The 19,979-nt window shown below is 58.5% G+C and overlaps 1 protein-coding gene across 4 annotated transcripts in view; it reads right to left on the bottom strand.

The window, feature by feature from the left end:
- Positions 1–2,196: 2,196 nt before the first annotated feature.
- Positions 2,197–19,979, bottom strand: part of DSP (desmoplakin) — a 77,466-nt gene continuing 59,683 nt past the window's right edge. For 2 of the 4 annotated variants that reach the window (XM_037518830.2, XM_037518831.2), the window contains 15 exons: positions 19,714–19,839; positions 19,167–19,319; positions 18,088–18,242; positions 16,701–16,827; positions 16,330–16,531; positions 15,369–15,583; positions 14,697–14,863; positions 14,266–14,404; positions 13,192–13,385; positions 11,363–11,525; positions 10,914–10,997; positions 10,473–10,580; positions 9,846–9,944; positions 7,005–9,299; positions 2,198–6,147 (listed from right to left, as the gene is read on the bottom strand). In XM_037518830.2, coding sequence (XP_037374727.1) covers positions 2,908–6,147; positions 7,005–9,299; positions 9,846–9,944; positions 10,473–10,580; positions 10,914–10,997; positions 11,363–11,525; positions 13,192–13,385; positions 14,266–14,404; positions 14,697–14,863; positions 15,369–15,583; positions 16,330–16,531; positions 16,701–16,827; positions 18,088–18,242; positions 19,167–19,319; positions 19,714–19,839 — 7,467 coding nt within the window. In that variant the 3' untranslated portion in view covers positions 2,198–2,907. Of the gene's footprint in view, positions 6,148–7,004; positions 9,300–9,845; positions 9,945–10,472; positions 10,581–10,913; positions 10,998–11,362; positions 11,526–13,191; positions 13,386–14,265; positions 14,405–14,696; positions 14,864–15,368; positions 15,584–16,329; positions 16,532–16,700; positions 16,828–18,087; positions 18,243–19,166; positions 19,320–19,713; positions 19,840–19,979 lie in introns of all 4 variants that reach the window. The other 2 variants (XM_037518829.2, XM_037518833.2) reach the window with 2 other exon arrangements.

Raw genomic sequence — 19,979 nt, 5'->3', positions numbered from 1 at the left:
GCCTCCTCATGGCCGGGGGTCAGGTTCAGGCTGTCACTGCTGTGGCCTGAGTCCCCGCAGGGAGCTGACCATAGGGCGCAGCAGACCTCTCCAGTCTCCCCGCTGCCCCCCTCAGCTGTGCATCTCAGTGGATCCGCCTGTTCTGCTCCCCCCTCTGTCTCTGGGGAGTCCTCTCACCCCCTGCACCTCTGACCTATACCCCAGCTCTTGTGTGCATCAATAAACCTGTAAAAAAGAACCACCCTGATTCTCTTTGACATTAGTCCTTGAGCATGTCTTTGGTTTGATGAACCCAAGTTTACTCTCTGCACCTACAACACCTGGAATTGGCCCTGTAGTTTCCCCAAATGGCTTTCATCCCCAGAATCTAATCCTTCTTACATTTTTTAATTTTTATTTCTGCCTAGCCAGACACCACGTTTTTGCTCTCCTTTCTACCTCATGAAGCAGCTGGAGGAGCTATAGCTATGAACAGCTGTTTCCAAATAGCACAGGTCCCTTTCTCTCCCCCCCCACCCCTCCCATGCACCTGGGTGAGGTGCACTTCCCTGAAACATGGAAGAGGCCAGCAGCTCCCAGCAGGTGAGTGGCAGTGAAGTTCGCGTTATTCGTGGTCTGCCCCCCTTCCCTCCCCACCACATCTGGCATCCTTACTTTTCATTTGCATCTACATGGTTACCTACACATCCTGGAGAGTGGAGACAATTTCTGGAATTGATCGTTGTCCTCAAAAATGTATATTCCTCTTTCCTGTGGTTGGGCCGCTTAAGTGAACCAAGTCGCACTAAGCCCAGGTCAAGCACATCTCTCCACGACAACATAAGCCTGGCAGTGTGGAGAGGTGAACTGCTTTACGTTGATGTTTCATCTTTTTAATCTGCATTTTAGTAGAGACATCTCCTGACCCCTTTTCTAGGTTAGGTTAGGCCTCTATTACGGAAGGGATTGTCACACACACACCCTCTTGGAACCTTAGCCCCCAGGTGTCTGATTGGAGATGAAGCCTTTAGGGTGGTAATTAAGGTTAAATGAGGCCCTAAGGGTGGGGCCCTGAGGAGACAGAACTGTGTCCTTGTATAAGTCGCAGTCCCCACCCTCATCAGAGACCACCCTGACATCTCCAGCCTCCAGAACCATAATGACATGTCTCAGCCGCCAGCTAGTCAGCCTCCCAGCTCGGACACAGCTCTCATTTCCCCAACGTGGCACTTACCGTATTTCCCCCCTCCCTTTTGTACTACTCAGGTATTTTTTTGTACCGTGTGTTTTACCATGGACCCCCCCCCCCCCACCTCTGGCACAACACAGGGCACACACAAAACTCAGTATTTGGTGAATGAAATTCATCACCAGGCCTCCAGATGGGGAGGGAGGCAACGGGAAGAAGAGGAAAGCTGAGACAAGGAGGCTGTTTTTTCCCTGGATACCAAAAGCCCCGACAGTCTCCGTGATAGTAACTGGGATCTTTCCTGTCCCGCGCAATCAGCAGACTGCCGTCCTCTGTACCTGTGCCACGAAGTCTGGCCATATTACCCTGCACTGCTGCTCTGTGAAGGTTTCCCTAATTGCTTCGTGTTCTGTCGCCATCCAGACTACAGAGCAGGGGCTTGTAAATTCTATGGAACCCTCACAGAACCTAGGTTCAATACCAGACACAGGTATTCGGTAAAGTCACATCGATTTAATAACAAGCGTCTGAATTCAAAAGTTTCTTGCTGATCCAGAGAACCAGTCTGGATCTCACTAACCTGCAACAGAGAGCCAAGAGCCCTCAGGGATCCCTCTCATGCATTCTAGGACAATTCTTTCCTCGCAGTGGACAAAATGAAATGAGGTATTTTGAGGCGAACCAAAATGGGTCTTGGCCACTCCCTGGTGTCCAGGTGGTATGATGGTGACACCTGCCCATCCCACTTAGTACTCGCAATCTAGAGTCAGCAGGGCCTCCCCCTGGGCCTGGCCTCTCTACACAGGTTTCAGCTTCCTTCCTGGGCCTCCGCCTGCTACACAGCAAGCCCCTGAAAACGTTTGAAAATGCTGACTTCCAAAGACTAAGTCTAACGAGAATTCAGAACTAAGAGTCCGTCGGCGGTCTTTCTTGATCGGTACCTAGAACCCAGTTGGCTTCAGACGTGTTTTACAACAGACAGAGGCCACTGCTGGATGCCCTTGCGTGCGTAAATGTTAAATCAAAATACGAACACCTCAAAAGTTTAAAAGTTTATTGCCAGAAGCGCAAACTTCATGAAGGCACCTTTTCAAAGTACATAGAAAATGACAAGCAAAATAAACAGAAAACTTTGACCGAAGAGAAGCAAAGATTGCTGTTATCGTGCATACAGTCAAATGAACACCAAACTATACGGGGGGGGGGGTCAGGGCACGCGGGTCGCACCAGTCACACACTGAGGAGACTTCTCCAGATGCCGGGGTGGGGGGGGTTCTTGGGAGGAGGGGTAGGGAGGGCTTGAGCAGGGTAATTTTCTAATACAGAAAGTGAATCGATGTAAATGAGAAATAGAATGATGACTACAATATCCGTGATCTACTTGATTTTTATTTCCAAGCGCAGAAATCTGTATCCACGGCAGAAATTCAAGAAGAACCTATCAAAAATCTAAATGCTGAGAAGAAACAAATTCTAAGCTCGATCTGTGCTATCCTTACAAGTGATTACCCCTCGCGCACACTACGTCCGGCGCGCCCCCTTAGGGAGGGCCGGCGGGCAAGGGGAAAAGCCAGAACGGCCGGACTATTGGGTTTCAACCCTGGCGGCCTTTTCCTAAGCAGAGAAACTTCTACCGCTACTTCCCGCAAGCACCAGGCTTTTTTTTTTTTTTAATTTAATAAAGTGGAAATTCATATAGATGAGGCCACGGTGGAGGCACCATTTCCGACCGCGTGCGACTAGTGCCCGATGGAGCTGCTGCTGAAGGAGTAGGAGTAGGAGTAGGAGGAATTCCCCGTGGCGTCGAAGCTTCCTCTCCGGGACCCGCTGCGGGAGCCGGAGCGGGAGCCGGAGCGGGAGCCCGAGCGGGAGCCGGAGCGGGAGCCGGGGGCAGAGGACATGTTGTAGGGGCTGGGTAGGCCCTTGGACGAGACTGAGGCGGCCTCCAGCAGGCGCAGCCCCGTGACATCTTCTACCATGGAGCGGCTCATGGCGTCCTTGTAGGAGATCTTCAGCTTGGTCTTCGGGCAGGTCAGGATCTTGGCGTAGCTGCTGGTGTCTTGCAGCCTTTGTGCCGCCCTGCCGTCGATGAAGCCCTTCCTGATGGCCTCCTCCGTGCTTATCCTCCCGTGCACCTCCGGGTCCACCAGGCCCCCGGTCAGGTACTGGAACTCCAGGAAGCGCTGGCCGGCCTCGTAGGGGAGCCACTTCTCCTTCACGGCCTCGGCGGCCGACATCTTCTTCTTCCCCTTCACCCCTTCGAAGCCGACGAAGGCCTTCTGAGCCGGCTTCAGCCTGGTGGCCATGTCTTGGTCGATCAGGCCCTGGGAGACGGCGTCCTGCAGGGACAGCTTCTGGCCGGTTGTGGGGTGGATGATGCCGCCGGTGCAGGCCTGGGCCTCCAGCAGCCTCTGGCCCGTGATGCTGTCGACGATGCCCCGCTCGATGCCTTCTGCCACGGAGATCTTCTCCAGGTTTTCCGTGTCAAAGATGGCCGCTATGGGGCCAGATTCTTCCAGCGGGTCAGACAGGGAGCTGCTCCTGATGGTCAAATTCCGGACGCTGGACACGGTGGAGATCTTACTCACCGACGACTCCTGCCGGCAGCTGCTGAAGACGTCGTCGCTGGTGCCACAGCCCAGGCCCCCGCCGTTGCCGACGCCGTTCTTCAGGGAGATCATGTCGGCGAACTGGGTGAGGCTGAGGCTGCCAGATCGGTACTGGTCAAAGAACTTGCGGTCCACCAGGCCCTTGTCCACGGCGTCCTGGATGTCGTACTGGCTGCCCGTCTTCCGGTCCACCAGGACCACCCTGGTGGAGCCGTCAGAGCCGGTGATGGTGATCTCCTCCCACTCACATTCCTGCTCACACAGTTCTCGGAAGGTCTCGTAGTCAATGAGGCCCTTCTTGTAGGCCTCCTGGACGGACATCTCCTTGTTGGTCTCAGGGTCGACGATGACCACCCGGCGCTTCCTCAGGGTGTTCTTCTGTGAGGTCTGCACCTGCCGCTTCTTCTCCTTCAGCGGCAGGAGGCACAGCCCCGTCTCCTCATCCTTGATGCACCTCTCCTTGAGCTGCAGGTAGGTAAGGTTCTCCTCCGTGTTGGGGTCGAAGAAGCCCTTAGTGTCGTCGCTGGGGTCCGAGAGGATCTCGCTGAGCTCCTCATTGAAGTAGCCGCGCTTGTAGGCCATGTCCACGGGCAGGCGGTGGCTCTCCTTAGGGTCGATGATGCCACCGGTGGCGATCTGCGCCTCCAACAGGCGGATGCCGTGGCCCTTCTCAATGAGCTCCTTGTTCATGGCCTGGAACAGGGAGATGATGCCGCCTGTCTCGGGGTCGTTGTAGCCGGTGACAGCGCGCTCGGCCGACAGCAGCTTCTCCTTGAACTCGATGCCCACTAGGCCCCGCTTGTAGGCCTCCTCCACCGGCAGCCGCAGGTTGCTGACGGGGTCCACGATGAAGCCCGTGGCCGCCTGGGCCTCCAGCAGCTCAAGCGCAGTGCCTGGCCGGACCAGGCCGATCTTCATGGCCTCGTAGATACCCAGCTTCTGCTTGGTGGTCTCGTTGTAGATGCCTGCGATGCAGCTGGAGCCCTGCAGGAAGTCCTTGATCCTCTCGCCCACCTCGTCGTAGGAGATCTGCCCCGACTCCAGCTCGCTGACCGTGGAGGGCCGCAGGATGCCGGAGTCGACCAGCTCAGACACGGTCACGGGCTGCCGGATGCCCTGGAAAGACATGCTCCTCTTCTGCACGGACAGCAGCAGCAGGCCGGTGTGGGGCTCAACCCTGCAGCGCTCCCTCAGCTGCGAGTAGCCCACTTTCTTCTTGGTGATGGGGTCCAAGAAGTTCTTCTGACTGTCCCGGGGGTCGTTCAGGCAGCGGTATAGGTCACGGTCGATCAGCCCCCGGGCCAGGGCCACATCCTTGGGCAGGAAGACGCTGTTCACGGGGTCTACCACGCCGCCGGATGCAATCTGGGCCTCCAGCAAGCGCATCCCGGTCTCCCGGTCCACCAGGTTCTTCTTAATGGCTTCAGACAGGGACACCGTCTTGCCCGAGAAGGGGTCATTGAAACCGGTGACGGCCTTCTCAGCCATGTAGATGTGCTCCCGGTCATCGAAGTCGATGAGGTCCCGGGCGATGGCGCTGTCCACGGTCAGCTTCTCGTTCCTGTGGGGGTCGATGACACCCCCTGTGGCCGCCTGTGCCTCCAGCAGCATGACGGTGGACTCCGGGGTGATGAGTTTCTTCCTCTTGGCCTCCACCAAGGAGTACTTGTCCTTAGGCGAGGCGGAGGCCCCAGCGATGGCACCAGCACCCCGGAGGAAGGGCTGGAGCTCAGCGGCCACCTCCTCCACCGACTTCTTCCCCTTCAGCAGCTTGTCCAGCGTGGCCTTGTCGATGAGCTGGCACTCGTACAGCTGCATGGCCGTGACCTTCTTCCTGAGCCCGTCGAACACCAGCGTGGAGGAGTCCACCGTCCACTCGTACTCGGTCTGCGTCTCGCGGTGGGAGCCGTAGGGACGCTGCCGCAGCTTGTCGATCTCCCTCTGCAGCCGGCAGCGCTCGGTCTCCAGCTGCGACTGGGTCTCCCGGGACGAGTCCTCCAGCTTCCGCCGGCAGCGCTCCTCGATCCTCTTGATCTCGGCCTGCAGCCTCTCGATCTCGCTGCGCAGGCTGTTCTTCTCCCGCTCGCTCTTCTCCCGCTCCGACTCAATCTTGCGGATGGCCTCCTCCTTGCGGGAGTACTGGGTCTTCCACTGGTTCAGGTCATTCTGGATCTGCTCCTTCTCGCACTCCAGGCGCTGCTTCAGCCGGCCCTCCGCCTCTAGCGTGGCCTTGGCGCGGGTCAGCTCGTCCTCCAGCCTCTGCAGCCGGTTCTTGTCCTGCTCCAGCACCTTGATCTTCATCAGCAGGCTCTCCCGCTCCTGCACCACCTGGGTGCACTGGCTCTTTGACTCTTGGATCCTGTTGGACGCCTGCAGTGAGGAAGGAAAAGAGAAACAGGGGCAAATCACGTTAGCCTCCCAGGAGCCGACCGGCACAATTCAACCTCTTTCCCTGCGTTTAAAAACACAAGCGTTTACGCATTCCCCTCCTCTGTCCTCCGTGGATGTACTGTTTTGTTATCTTGCAATTTCATTATCTCGCAAATTCGTGAACAAAATTCCGTAAATACATGTCACCGGTTTGATAACCGGCTTCGTACTTACTATGGCTTTGCATGGGAGTTGTTAACGGTAATTGCGGTTCGAAAAAACGGGGGGAGTTTTGTCCCAGCTGCCCCGCTACAGCTGCCCACACTAGCAAGTTCAACAAAGCAATGTCAGCCTACGGACAGACACTCCCCACCCCCGGCCCCACACAAATATTGTCTATAGAAATCAAACGTCTTAGGAGACCGAGAAGTGGTGTTAAAATCAGGGGTTAGAAGAAGGAAAGCCAAACAGCAGACCCTTGATTGGAGGAGACGGGGTGGCATGCGGGGGAGCGGCATGCAGGTGTGGGGGCGCGAGGCAGCAGGCGGAAAGCGGATTAAAGGGTGCAGGGGAAGCGCCTCCACCGGCTTCCATTTAGGAATTTAGTGACAACTGCAGGCCCCAGCTCGCCCAGCAAGACCCATCTTTTAGCAGACAGAAGCCATGCCTGCTGCGTGCGGTGCCCGCAAAGCCGGGAGCGGAAGCTCAAGCTGCTCCCCAGGGGCCAGGGCGCGGGGGCCAGCGGGGAGGGGGCACGTGGCTTCCGGTCAGCACCCGTCCAGACGCACCCAGCACAGAGGGGGTGAGGCAGGGGAGGATCATGGGACAGTGAGCTGGGATCAAATATTTGTGAATACCTCTAAAGCCTGCTTTTGGAATTTCTCAATTTCCTGTCTCAAATTTTCCCTCTCTCTCTGTAAATCATTAATCAGCCCCTGCAGCTCCAGCGTGCGGGCGTTGCTGGTCTGCAGCTGGCCACGCAGCTCGGCGATGGTGGCGTCCTTGCCGCTGTCGGCCTCGCTGCGGCCGCGCCGGACCTCGTCGTACTCCAGCCGCAGGTTGCGCAGCTCCTCCTCCAGCATCAGGTGCTCCTTGGTCAGGTTCTCCGTGAGCGACTGCAGCCTCTCGATCTCGATCTTGCTCTCATTCAGGCTGCGGCTCTTGTCCTCGATGGCCTTCTGGAAGTGCTCGTTGCGTGCGTGCGCCTGCCGGACGCTCTCCTGCTCCTGCGCCAGCTGCCGCCGCAGCGCCTCCAGCTCCGCGGAGAGCCGGCGCAGCTCCTCCTGCGTCCTCTGCTTGTCGCGCAGGTGGCCGTCCAGCTCATCCCTCTGCTGCCTCAGGTCGTCCTCGCTCCTCTTCTTGACGATGGACGCCTGCTCCAGCTGCTGCGTCAGGCTGCTGACCTTGGAGGCCTGCTCCTTCAGGGAGCGCCGCAGGCCCTCCAGTTCCTCGTCCAGCTTCCTCCTCTTGGACGAGTCCTCGGAGGCCGTCCTCCGGAGCCGGGACAGCTCCTCCTCTGCCCGCTGCTTCTGTGCCTGCAGGTCCTTCAGGGAGCTCTGGAAGCGTGTGATGTCCTGGTCCCGCAGGGCCCTCTCCTGGGAGACCCGCTCGTAGTCCCCCCGCAGGCGCGTGAGCTCCTGCTCCTGCACCCGCAGCTTGCTGATAGTCTCTGTGGCGCTGCTGTTGGCCTTCTGCAGCTCGCACTGGGCCCGCTGCAGCTTGGCGTTCTCGTCCTCCAGGCACCGGCGCCCACTGGCCTCCGCCTCTATCAGCTGCTTGAGCCGCTCAATCTCCTTGTTTTTGTCCTGGATGGTCCTGGCGGCCTCATCTAGTGACTGCTTGTACCGGGCGCCCTCCTCCGAGCGCATCTGTGAGACCTGCCTGAGCTCCAGCTCCAGCTGCTGCTTGCGCTGCGATAGCTCCGAGCCGCAGGCCTTCTGCTGCTGCGCGTCCCCCTCTACCCGCCGGAGGTTCTCCGTGGTCTGGGCCAGCGTGCTCTTGAGCCGCTGCACCTCCTCCGTCAGGCAGCGGTTCTCCCTGGTGAGGGCGTCCACCTGGGCCCGGTAGCCGCTGGTGTCCTGCTCCTTCTGCATGGTGAGTTGGTGGATGGTGGTCTTGGTGATGTTGATCTCGGTCTCGAACTGGTTCTTTAAGCTAATGATCTCCTCATCGTAACTGGTCCTTACCTTAGCCAGTTCATTCTCATACTCCCAGCGGCGCTTGGCCTCCTCCTGAAACTCGACTTTCAGTCTCTCGATCTCCTTGTTCTTGTCCTGGATGGTCCTGGCGGCCTCCTCCAGGGACTGCTTGTGTCGGGCGTTGTCCTCCGAGCGCTGCTGGGTGAGCTGCTTCAGCTCCAGCTCCAGCTGCTGCTTGCGCTGCGACAGCTCCGAGCCGCAGGCCTTCTGCTGCAGGGCCTGCTCCTCAGCCCGCCGGCGCTGCTCTGAGGTCTGCAGGATGCTGTCATTGAGCCGCACGATCTCATCCTTGAGGTCGCGGTTCTCCCTCGAGAGCCGGTCCAGCTGGCCCCGGAGGTTTTTGGAGTCGTCCTCCTTCTGCATGGATATCTCCTTGATGGTGGTCTTCGTAATGTTAATCTCTGTTTCATATTTGTTCCTTAAATTACTCATCTCCTCATTATAGTGGTTTCTTACCTTTGCCAGCTCATTCTCATACTCTCGCTTCCGCGCGCCCTCCTCCTGCAGCAGAACCCTCAACCTCTCTATCTCGTACTCCTTCTCCTTGATGGCCTTCTCCGACTCGATCTTCTGCCAGCCGAGGCTCTCCTTCTCGCACTGCCGCGCCTTCTGCAGCTGGTCGTAGTCGCTCTTCTGCTGATCGAACCTGTCCTCCACCACCTTCCGCCGCCTCTTCTCGTCCTCAATCTCGTAGGTCAGCCGGGTGATCTTCTCATTCAGATCCTTGATCTGGCCGTAGCACTTGTCCAGGTTCTGCTTGGCGGACTTCCCGTCCAGCTCGGCCTGCCGCTTCAGCTCCTCCAGGCTCACGAGCTTGGCCTTGAACTGGGAGCACTCCGCCTGGTACTTCTGCAGGTTCTGGTCCAGGAACTTGTTCTTGTTGCAGTTTTCAGAGTTGGCGTCACGGGCCAGCCTGAGCTCCTCCTCCAGCACTTCGATCTTGGTGTTCTTCAGCTGCAGAAGCAAAAGCAGAAACCACGGTGAGAGAAAAATCTCCCCTCCTCGGGCCAGGGACACGCCAGAACATGTGTGTGTGCACGCAGTGTGCAGACACCACACCGAGGCACACGCAGCGGGGCGTGAGGCAGAAACTAGCAAAGAGTCCAGAGGCAGCATCCTTGGCATAAACCTTCCCTCAGCTGCCTGAGGCTCAGCATGGGGCCTCAGTGAAAGGCCTCACCTCGGCCTTTCAGCCTCCTCATTGGTAAAGGGGCTGATTTCTTCCCAGGCCAGAGCTTCTGATTTCAGAAATTATGTTTCTTTCAAGGTTTCCATATAAACTCAATTCAACAATTAGAAATGAGGAGTAAACTAAAGAATCACTTAATGTGAAAAATTCAAATCCAGCTAGCCTGGAGTGTTTTATCCTCAGTTTAACACAAAGAAAGGAAGCAAATTCCTTGACCAGGTATTAAATGAGTCAGCTGGCTCTGCTGAGCCGAGGCAGTGTCCCCAGGCCTGCTCTGTTTTCCCTTTGGACGCTCCCAGGACATAAAGTACCTTCAGATCTTCCAGACTCTTCAGCATCTCACTTAAGAATCTGTAGTAATCTCCAGACCTCGTGAGGAGTTCGATGTAGCGGGCATGGATATCTCCAGCCTTGGGGAGGAGGGAGAGAGAGACACACATTCAGAACAAATGCCGTGGAGCCAACCGTGGTGTTTTGTGCAACGATGGGATGTGGGCGTTCCACTATAAATAGCAATGCTCAATCACGGGTGCTGACTCAAAACCTGGAAGTACAAGAAAACCCACAGCAAAGATCCCAAATTCCATCCTCCCCTTCCCGGGGTTTCCCCAAACCATCCGACAGGTGAGGGTACTGACTTTTGGGGGGTGGGGGCCGTCTTTTGAAAAGTAACTAGGTATTTCCTACTTTTTAAAAGTCTCCCTACATTACACTGGAGAGGCAAGCCCAATTCTGCAAAGACCCTAATAGTTAACAAAAGAGTCAGGTCTTTTCCTAAAATGCATCCTCTACGTGGGAGGAGCAGAACCTGCAGAAAAGCCTTTTGAGGGGCTTTCCTAGAACAAAGGCTGGCTCCAGGCCCAGGGAGGGACAGCGGGGTTTTGGGGGGAGAGGAGGAAGGCATAAAGAGTGGCCTGAGAGCGGGGGGACAGAGTCACCTCTTGCAGGATCACCCCCGAGGGGGACTGGACCATGGTCCTCTTGATGGGAATGTTCAGCAGCGTCTCCAGGCCTGAGGTGTAGGACGCCAGCTGTAGCTCGTAGTCCTGCGGGAAGTCAGCGTTAAGAAAACACCCTTCATGGGCTTGAAAGGCTCGCATCACAAGCCGTGTGTCCTGCAGCCATCCCAAGGGGCCAGGGCTGCAGGTGTCCATGGCAGCTAAGGCCACGTCAGTAGACAGGGCACGTCCTCTGGGCCGGGCAGCTCGGCGCGCCAAGCCAGCCCACAGGCCATGAGCCATGCACGTGGGTGACAAGCTCCCCCGCGTGCCCGGGAGGACATGGAAGCCATCACCACTGCCCTCAGGGGCACCACCTTTACAGAGGACCAAGCAGCAGCCGGGTCAGTGGCCCCACAGAGCGCCCCGCCCGTCCCGCACCTTGATGGAGTTCCCGCAGAGCTCCGCGATCTTCTGCACCTCCTCCGACTTGTCGCGCTTGCCGCAGATCTCGTTGTGCAGGTTCTGCACGGGAAGCAAGACCGCGCAGACGTTAGCGGCCGCGAACTCTGAGGTGACCGCGCTGTGTGTCCCTCAGCAGGGCTGGACCTCACAGCAGGGCCGCGCCTCCCCCTCAGAGAGGAGAGATGGTCTCCCGGGTCTGCAGGAGACCTCCTGGCTGGAGCAGTTTCCAGTTTAGGAAGCTACTCTGCCCCCTTCCCTCCCTGCCCCCTCTCCTCCTTCAGAAACGCCTTTCTTTGTAGATGTCTCAATGGCTTTTCCTCTGGACAGTCAACAGCCAGCCCTGCAGAGCTGGGTGCTGCTCTGGGGTGGGGGGCTGGGGCACAGTCATCGGGGCAGCAGGTGGGGGGTCCCAGGGTGGGGCGCACCTTCTGCTCATTCAGGAAGCGCATGACGGTGTTGGAGTCGCTGAACTTCATGGACTCCAGCGAGTCCTGGCGGCGCTTGGCGTCGCACAGCCACTTGCAGAAGGCCTGGTAGTTGTCCCGGTAGTTCCTCAGCTGCTTGATCTGCTTCTCCAGGTCCCACAGCCTGCAGAGGGAGACGCTCAGCCACGGATGCGCTGCCCGTTGCTGTGGGGCTCACACGGGTGCCCCTAGCGCAGCCCCAGAGGCCCCAGTGCTCTGCGCTGTTCCCACCAAGACCACATGCGCGGAACCCGGACGCCCGTGACGCGGGAGGCACCCCACATTGGGGGGGCCCCCCAACACCATCCCAGAACAGATATGCAGACCCCAGGGCAACACCCAACACAGGCCAACAGCAGGGGCCAAGCGGGGCACAGCCCGAGGACCCCTAACAGCAGCGCCCAGAATGGGCATCTGCGGGGATGGGGAGCAGACAGGGGGTGCTGGGGTGGGGCAGGGGAGGTAACGGGAGAGGCAGTTGGTGACTTCTGTTAAAATCTGTTAAAATCAGTCCGTGCTGGACCCCGCCCAGGCTTATCACCTTTTTGCTGCTTCAGCTTCTCCCACAAGTGGGACCCTGAATCCACCCCTGGGAGTTCCCAGGTCAGCACAACGGGGTCATCCACGTGGGGGACCCTCCCGCTCCGGAGGAAGGTGGCTTGACCTGAAATAAGCTTTTCTCCTGCTGACTACCCGCCTGCCCTCTCCCGCCCTCCAGCACCATCTGCCATGAGGGCCTGCAGCCTGGCTGGGCCACCAGTTCCTGAGCCCGTGCCTGCCCTGTGGCTGTGCTGTGGGCTCATTACAGAGCCGTGAGGATGTGCTGATCGTAGGCTGCGGTGATGACCCATGACCCTGACCACAGTAAGGACCAGGGGCTGTGCACTACCCTGCCGTCCGCCCCAGGGGCACCAGCTCGGGCTGCTCCCTGAGAGCGAGGCCTGAAGGCCCAAGCAGCGTGTGGAGCCTGGGGCAGGAGCCTGTGGCGATAGCGACCCACATCCCACCCGGGCCCTGGCTGTGAACAGAACTGGGGCTGGGTGGCCACACTGTCCCCTGTTGGGTGGCCAGGGCATCGTCTGGCACGTGAACACCACCAGTGAAGATTCTTTTAAAAAGCCCAGCCAAAGGGCCTCCCCGATGGCACAGGAATTAAGTCTCAGCACTGTGAAGCTGTCCACAGCCTCTGCAGCACAAGTTCGATCCCCGGGCAGGGAGCTACCCACATGGCACAGCAGACCTCTCCTGTCTCGCCCGCTGCTCCCCTCAGCAGTGTATTTCAGTCAGTCTGCCTGTTCTGCTCCTCACTCTGTCTCTGGTGAATCCTCTCATTCCCTGCACCGCTGGCCTGCACCCCAGCTCTTGTATGCATAAATACATAAAATAATCTTTAAAAAGAAAATTAAAAAAAAAATAAAAGGCCCAGCTGGTTCAGTCAGTGACAAACAAGATTTCCAGGGTATCTTAAACCCTCATTTGCTGTTAAGCGTTTCTTCCACGTAAGATTTAATCTTCATAATTTTGGAGAACGCTCACTCAAGGCATCTATGTGGGAGTTCAGAGGGCACGGGGCGCCTGATCGACAGCGGCTCTTCCTGAGACCCGGGGGCCTGGCTCGGCTGGCCCGGGCTGTGCTGGCGCCGCTGCTTGCAGGCATCCAGGTGAAGAGCACCTGTGCCACCCACATACACAGCAGAGCCTCCGTCTCCCGGGGGCCACTCCTGGGCACTCTGGGAGCCACCGCAGGGGCGGCGCGGGGGGCGGTGCGGGGGGTGGGGGTGGGGTTGCACCTGTAGTCGATCTGCTTGTCGATCCTCTGCCAGCGGTCAGTCAGCAGCGTGACCTTCTCGCTGAACTTGCCCAGGTCCAAGTCATACAGCGGGTACTGCTGTGAGGCCTGGGAGTGCACCTGCTGGGCCTTCTGCAGTTCTGCCTTCATGGTGGCCAGGAGCGACTTCTTCAGGTTCAAGTCATTTTTTATTTTCTGGCACGAGAGAAAGAAAAGGGCACCCATGACACTCTCCTCCCGCTTGACCCAAGTCCCTGAGTGAAGAAATGCTGACATCACTCTTCAGAGCCAAGCCGCGGAGCCAGCCCCAGTGCCCGGGCCAGGTGACTGCACGCCGGCTCCGAGGTACATGACTCAGCCACTGAAGGATGAGCTGTTGCCTTCTGGGACATGGGTGGGACGGGGGCTGCTGGGAGAGACGCAAGGCAGAAACCGAGGCAGGTGCTGGTTTCACTGCCTGTGGGACGTAAGTCACCAGGGAAGACAAACTGGCCAAGGCTCTGTGAAAACTGGTGAGGCCCGGGGGACGGAGTGAGTACCCACACCGCAGCTCTGGGCAGGGTGAGTGAAGTGTGCGCCCCTGTGCGGGGGTGACACTGCATCCCCGAAATTTTAGTGTAAACAAATAGCAGATCAGTACAATTTGGGTGGGGGGATGACACGTGAACGTGAGCCCCGTCTGCAGCACACCCACATCTTTAACTGATCTTCAGCCTGGGAAGCTACATGCAGGGACTGAACCCCCAGCACTCGCACCAGGCACGGAGCTTCTCGTGACACCATAAGAAATGATGCAACATGTCAGTGAGCTTGAGGCGTGCCCACAGCTCGCTCCGTCCACCCCCGATGACCATGACACTGTGATGTGTCAACATGGTTGCGGTCCCGAGAAGCCAGAGAGTAAAGAGAGCAGCTTAACTGTTCCCCCGCCCCCCCCCCCCCGCCCCGAGCCTTCCTCACGCGGCCCCCAACGGCTCTGGGAAAGGGTGACAGCAGCGGTCAGAGCAGCGGTCAGAGCAGTGGTCAGCCCGCGGGCGGGAGGCGCCACCCAGTAGGAGCACGCAGCGTGGCCCACCTTCAGCCCGCAGCGGTACGCCTCCACCTTGTCCAGGTCCAGGCACACCGTCTCCTCCTCAGTCAGCCTGGCCTCGTACACCTTCAGCATGTCCTCCGTCTGCAGGATGGCCTGGAGCAGCGCCCTCATTGTGCACAAGCTGTCCGGGGAGCAGAGGGCAGCCGTGAGCAGGGCCCGGGCAGTCACTGCCCCCTCCGGCGCAGGACACCCTCCGCCCTGACCAAGGGAACCGGGCCTGCGCATCAGCAGTTGACCACGAGCGGGCTGGGGGGGCTGGGTCGCGGGATGGCCTGACACCTGTGTCTCTCCAGAAGGACCTTCCCTAGGAGGATGCTGCAGCATCCAGTGAGAGGGGGGCGCAGGCTCCGCGAGCTGAGCAGTGACCCCGACCACAGGACCCAGGGGAGAGGCGCCGACGGGGCCCAGGCTACCTGTTCAAGTAGCCGTCAGTGACACCATTGATGTTCTCCAGTTTCTGGAACAGCCCGAAGACCTCATTCTGCAGGTAGCAGTACTTCTCGGAGCCCCGGAAGTTAGCGAGCATGTCCTTCAGCTGATTGAGGACTTCGGCCATGGCCTGGGAGTCGTTCTGCACGCTCTGCGGGGAGGAGGACAGGCCTGACCGCCTGCTCGGTGCCCAGGGGGCGTACCCGAAGTCAGGGGCTCAGAGAGGCTGGGAGGGGCCCAGAGGCTTCCTCTCGGGGAGGCTCTCCTGGCTAAGTCTGGCCCTCTTTCCAGAACATTCTGATGCAGCGCCGGGTGCAGTTGAGCGGAGAGCCAGTTCCCCGAGCGGTCGCTCCAGCTCTACAGACTCAGCGCCCACCCCAAGAACCCTTCTCCCTGCTGGCCCCCGGCTCCCAAGCGGAAGCCAAGCTCGGGTTTATGAAAATTTCCGAAGCAACAGAACCTTGCGCTGCGGCCAGAAAGCTGTGGGGCCGGTCCAGGCACCCACAAGCTGGCAGTGGGGGCAGCCAGGCCTATTGGGTACCTGCTCCGGCTCTGCTCCACCCCCCCAAGGCCAGCGCCCCCTGCCCGGGAGGGCCCAGACAGCAGGCCTGGCCACTGGGAGGAGAGCCGCTTGGACACAGGGCGTGGAGGCCCACCTTGAGCTCGTTGATCTTCACAGTGATGTGGTGGGAGGAGCTCTGGTCGGCCAGCAGGGTGCTCCGGAGGGCCATTCTGCCCTCGCAGTGCTCCATCTGCCTGCGGATCTTCTGCAGCTCGATCAGCATGCACGCCTCCTGCTTGTCGCACTCCCGGTTGGCCTCCAGGACTTCGTTGGGGCAGGTGCCGAGGTGGGTGATTTCCGTGGTGGTGACTGGAAAGGACATCACAGGACAACATCAGCAGGCCCCTGGCCAGCAGGACGCCAGCCTCCAGGCATCCTCGCCATGTGAGAGGGTGGTCAGCACCCCCAATTTGGATCTGACAACGGAGCGCATAGGTGACCTCCAACAGGTCACGTGCCAAAGCAATAACTCTGGAGCGAGTTTTAGGCAAACTCAATTCTTTTTAAAGCAGCGGGTCTGGGTGGTACAGAGAGCGAGATCTCAAGGACCAGGGCTGAGAGGGGCGGGAGAGCAGCACCGTGGCGCTGTTGGAGGGGACATGACGGGGCGGCCCCAGGGAAAGCCACCGCAGCGGACTGGCAAAACCCAGAAATGGACACACGGCAGCTCTCCAGAGAGCCCGAAGCCAGCGTTCCATAGCTGTGTGCTTTGCAGCTTCGCTGCAGTGCCACCCGCACTGGCCAGGACGTGCGGACAGCCAGCGCTGCAGGCCAGGGCTTGGTCAGGAAGACGGCCATCCACATGGGGACACGCGCGGCCATAAGGAAAGGAGAAATTCCATTCCTGGCAAAACGGAGGGAGCTTGAGGGAAGGTCGTGTGCCCCAGGGGGTCAGAAAGACAGGGGTGGGCAGTGGCCATTCTTCCGTGAGGGAAAGGGCAGAAGCCCGAGGATGAGCTGATGAAGCTAAATAGCACTCGACAGGCTCTGCGCCCCGGCCCAGGCTGTGAGGAGGTGGGGACCGGACGGGCCATCTCCGCGGGCGCAGCGCCCACCTGTGTGGTGCTGCGGGTGGCCGGGCAGCTGGATGACCAGGGTCTGGTAGTGCTTCTGCGCGTCGGTGAACTGGGCCTGCATGCGGCGCTTCTCGTCGTCCCCAAACATCTCGGAGCCCTGGCTGTTGCGGATGAATTCCTGGTAGTGCAGCTCCAGGTCCGAGATGGTCTTCATGTAGTCCTCCTGCCGCATGGTCTTCAGCTGCAGGGAGAGTGGGGGTCAGTCTCACCTCGCACCAGGACCTGGGCCATACCCCGAGGCCATGAGACAGTCTCCAGGGTCTCACGCCCCCAAGACCAGAGCCCTTTTTAATGAGAATTTGCTCTTTGAGAGGAATAGGACTCAAGGGCCCTGAGGGGCCTGGGCGTACCTTGGCAATGGTCATGGCCCTGATCTTCTCGATGTCGATCATGCAGTAGTGCCAGGATACCAGGCTCTTCATATTGATGTACAGCTGGTTCCACAGTGCCAAGATGGCCTCGTAGTACTGCTCGATCCTGGCGGCACAAAGGGCACAACGCTGGAGGGGGCTCGTGCCCTTCGCCTCCGCTCCAAGGCCCCACCATACGGCGCCACCACAGGGAACACCACGACGGGGGCTGACACAGCGACGGCCTCGGCCCAGCCTTCCAAACACCCACACGTCGGGATCTGAACTCGTTCGCTCCCCAAGAGAACATGCTCAAAGGTGCACGTTAGTAGGCCCGCGTATTTTGGTCCAAATACACAGAACAACTTTTTGTTCTCATGTTGTCTGTCAGTAACTCTTTAAGGGATACAGGTGTGCTGGTGCGGGATGGCAGGGAGAGGCATGTCCCTGAGCACTGCGGCTGCGAACCCGAGACGCAGCAGCAGGGCTCGCTGTACCCCATCTCCGGCTATGTGGGCTGCAGACCTCCATGACTCAGGATTAGCAGTGTCTGTCCTGCACAAACCACAGAACAAATGCTCCGACTGCCAGTGAGCAGATGCTGACCTGAAGGGCATCTGATCTCCCAGGAAATCAGCAAAATGACTGACTTTTTAACAGGGCAAGAATTTGGGAAAAAACACCTTGAAGGGCATGACAAGAATTATTTCCTCCTGCCGCCCTACACGTCAGACACCCCTTTCAAGGCTCCAATGCTAACTACGGTGTTGAAACTGAGGTTAAACTGCCCTCAGACCGTGGGGCACAGAAACAAAACTTTCCTCAGAGGCTTGCTCCACAACACAGCAGAGCCTGGACGCTCACGGCAGGTGGCACCGCCTGGACGGGCGCAGAGGTGACTGCCCCTGAGCTGAGCCCCAGTCAGCTGAAGCTGAGGCACACCCCACACAGAGTTCAGGGCTGAGGAGCAACCAGAGAGGAGGTGACACCCACAGAAATTCAAAACCCCAGTTACTGGAGAAAAGCCCCCGACACATCTCTGAGGAGGGACTGTCCTGTAACTAGCCGGTGAATTCTTTGTCCTCGGCCAAACAAGCTCACTCCTTTGTTCGTAACTCGGGAGGCCCGCTGGAGTTTTCCTCCCGCCTCCTTGCCAACTGATGTGTACCTTGTCACGGTGTCACCTCTATGCACATCGGGCATCCAGCCCACGCCCAGTGACCACGTCCTCAACATAAGGACGAAGGACACACGAGGGAGCTTCACGAGGCCCCTGTCCAGGGGCACATGGCGTCACGAAGAGCCAAGCGTCTGGGCCTCTGGGATACGCGCGGTCCCTACTCCTCCCACCCTGCTCCCGTCTGGGCCACCAGGAACTTCAACTTACTTGCAGGACAGGTCCACGGCCAGGGGGTTTGGAGGCGGGATGATGAGGCCCACGGAGGGGACAAGCATGTCCACGCCTCCAGGGCCCGTGACGTACCACTTGCTGCGCTCATTGTTGTCCTTCAGGATGCACTCGTCCCCTTTGTGCACGATTTTCTGGAAGGCAAGCAGGGGGTAGGGCTGGAGCCACGGGTGCACGCTTTCACCTCTGTCTTTTCCTCAAATAAAGCCTATCGTGACACACCCACAACAGTGGTGCTTTCGAGGACACGTGCATGCGAAGGCATACGGGACGTGAATGAGGGGAAGCGGCTCTCCACAGGCCGCCTGGGGAATCCGACGGGGAGGCGAGGAGCCCTTTTCAACTCGCCATACGGTGATTCCATTTCTGTGAGCTCACGGCTTACATATTAGAGCCGGGGCTTGAGTCATCTGTCTCATTCTTGTGCTCAGAACATTAAAATGTAAAAGTCAAAACAAAAGAAGTTCTGGTATCAGAGCCCTGGGAAAAAGGCCTGTTTGTAAATGAACTCCAGGGTCTCCAAATATGACGGCCGTGTGGCTCGTGAAACCTTGCAGGCCGACCCCCACGTATCTGAGTCTCCGAGCTGACTTACATCTCCCCCCAACCCCCATGTGGATTCTGAAAGCAGGTCCACAGGCAGAATGAAGTCCCTGCCTCCTGTTTATCTGACCAGCTAACCACATTTGTATTTCTGAAATCCCCGTGATTTTTACAGGAAGACAGAGTTGAGGGAGTGACATCAATAAATACTGAAAGTGGCTCATAGCTGCACGTAAATGCTCGTATTCACCGCAGAGCCCGCCGGGGCAATAGCTCGGCGTGTGAAATGTGCCGCAGAAAGACATTTCTCACTTCTTTTATGCAGCCAGCAGAGGGTCACGGACAATGGGACACGTATGAGAAGCCCAGTTTTTCAGAAAACTTGTCCTGAATACTGACAAGGCTCCGCCTCTGCCCGCCACCCGCGGGCACGAGAGAGACACTCGCTGGAGGTCCTGAAGGCGAGAAGGACACCGCCCTCGTGGCCAACGAGCCGGGAAGCGACTGGGACACACCTGGTCTTGCTTGTAGTCACACAGCGCGCGGAGGATGATGGGCTTGCTGCTCCGGTAGTCGGGGTTCCGGGGCTTCAGCTGCACGATCTTCTTGGACTTGTTCACCAAGTTGTGCACCTGACGCTTGTACTCAAGGATCTTCTCGCGTTCTTTCTGCGTGTGCACAGAGAACACTCACACTGTAACGCGCGCCCTGCACATTACAGGACGAGCTTGGAATGGCCTCCAGGTGGTTACTGTGACCTTGCAAAGGAGACAGCCCCCTGGGATAGCATCTCTCTGCAGGGAGTTGGGGGGGGGCGCTTTTCTGAATAAGCCTCTCCAGAAGCCCCTGGAGGAGGTGGGCAGGGAAGGGAATCCCCGTAGGTGCTTCCAAGAGACTTTCATAAGTAACGAGTCATCTCTCTGCTTTTGTCCTGGACCACAGTAATTACAGAAGCACTAAAAGAGGAAGGGTGGGGGGTGCGGGGGCTGGCAGCTGGGGCTGAGGTGTGACTCCCGTGGCGGGGGGCGGGGGGTGCTCCTTCAAGGGGGAGGGGGTCCGCACCTCCAGTTCCTTGATCTGCTCCAGCAGGCGCTGCAAGGGCATGTTCTTGTCACAGGGGAACTTCTTCCTGATGGAGTCCTGCAGCCCCTTCAGGTAGGCCTCAGTCGACTGGGCCTCTTCAAAGAACTGTGTGAACAGAGCGACCCACGTCAGCACCGCCCCAGCACGTAGGTGGTTTCCTCACACGCTTCTGGCTAAGCACCATCACCCCAGAATCTATCTGACAGGCAGCTAAAGGAGAGGTTGGAGTGGAGGGTCTCGGCTCA

This window comes from Talpa occidentalis, unplaced genomic scaffold, assembly GCF_014898055.3.
Source record: "Talpa occidentalis isolate TD23 unplaced genomic scaffold, MPIMG_talOcc4v2.1 talOcc4.2, whole genome shotgun sequence".
NCBI lineage: Eukaryota > Metazoa > Chordata > Mammalia > Eulipotyphla > Talpidae > Talpa > Talpa occidentalis.
Note: the sequence above shows the minus strand (reverse complement) of the source record. Positions and strands in the feature narration are given on the sequence as shown.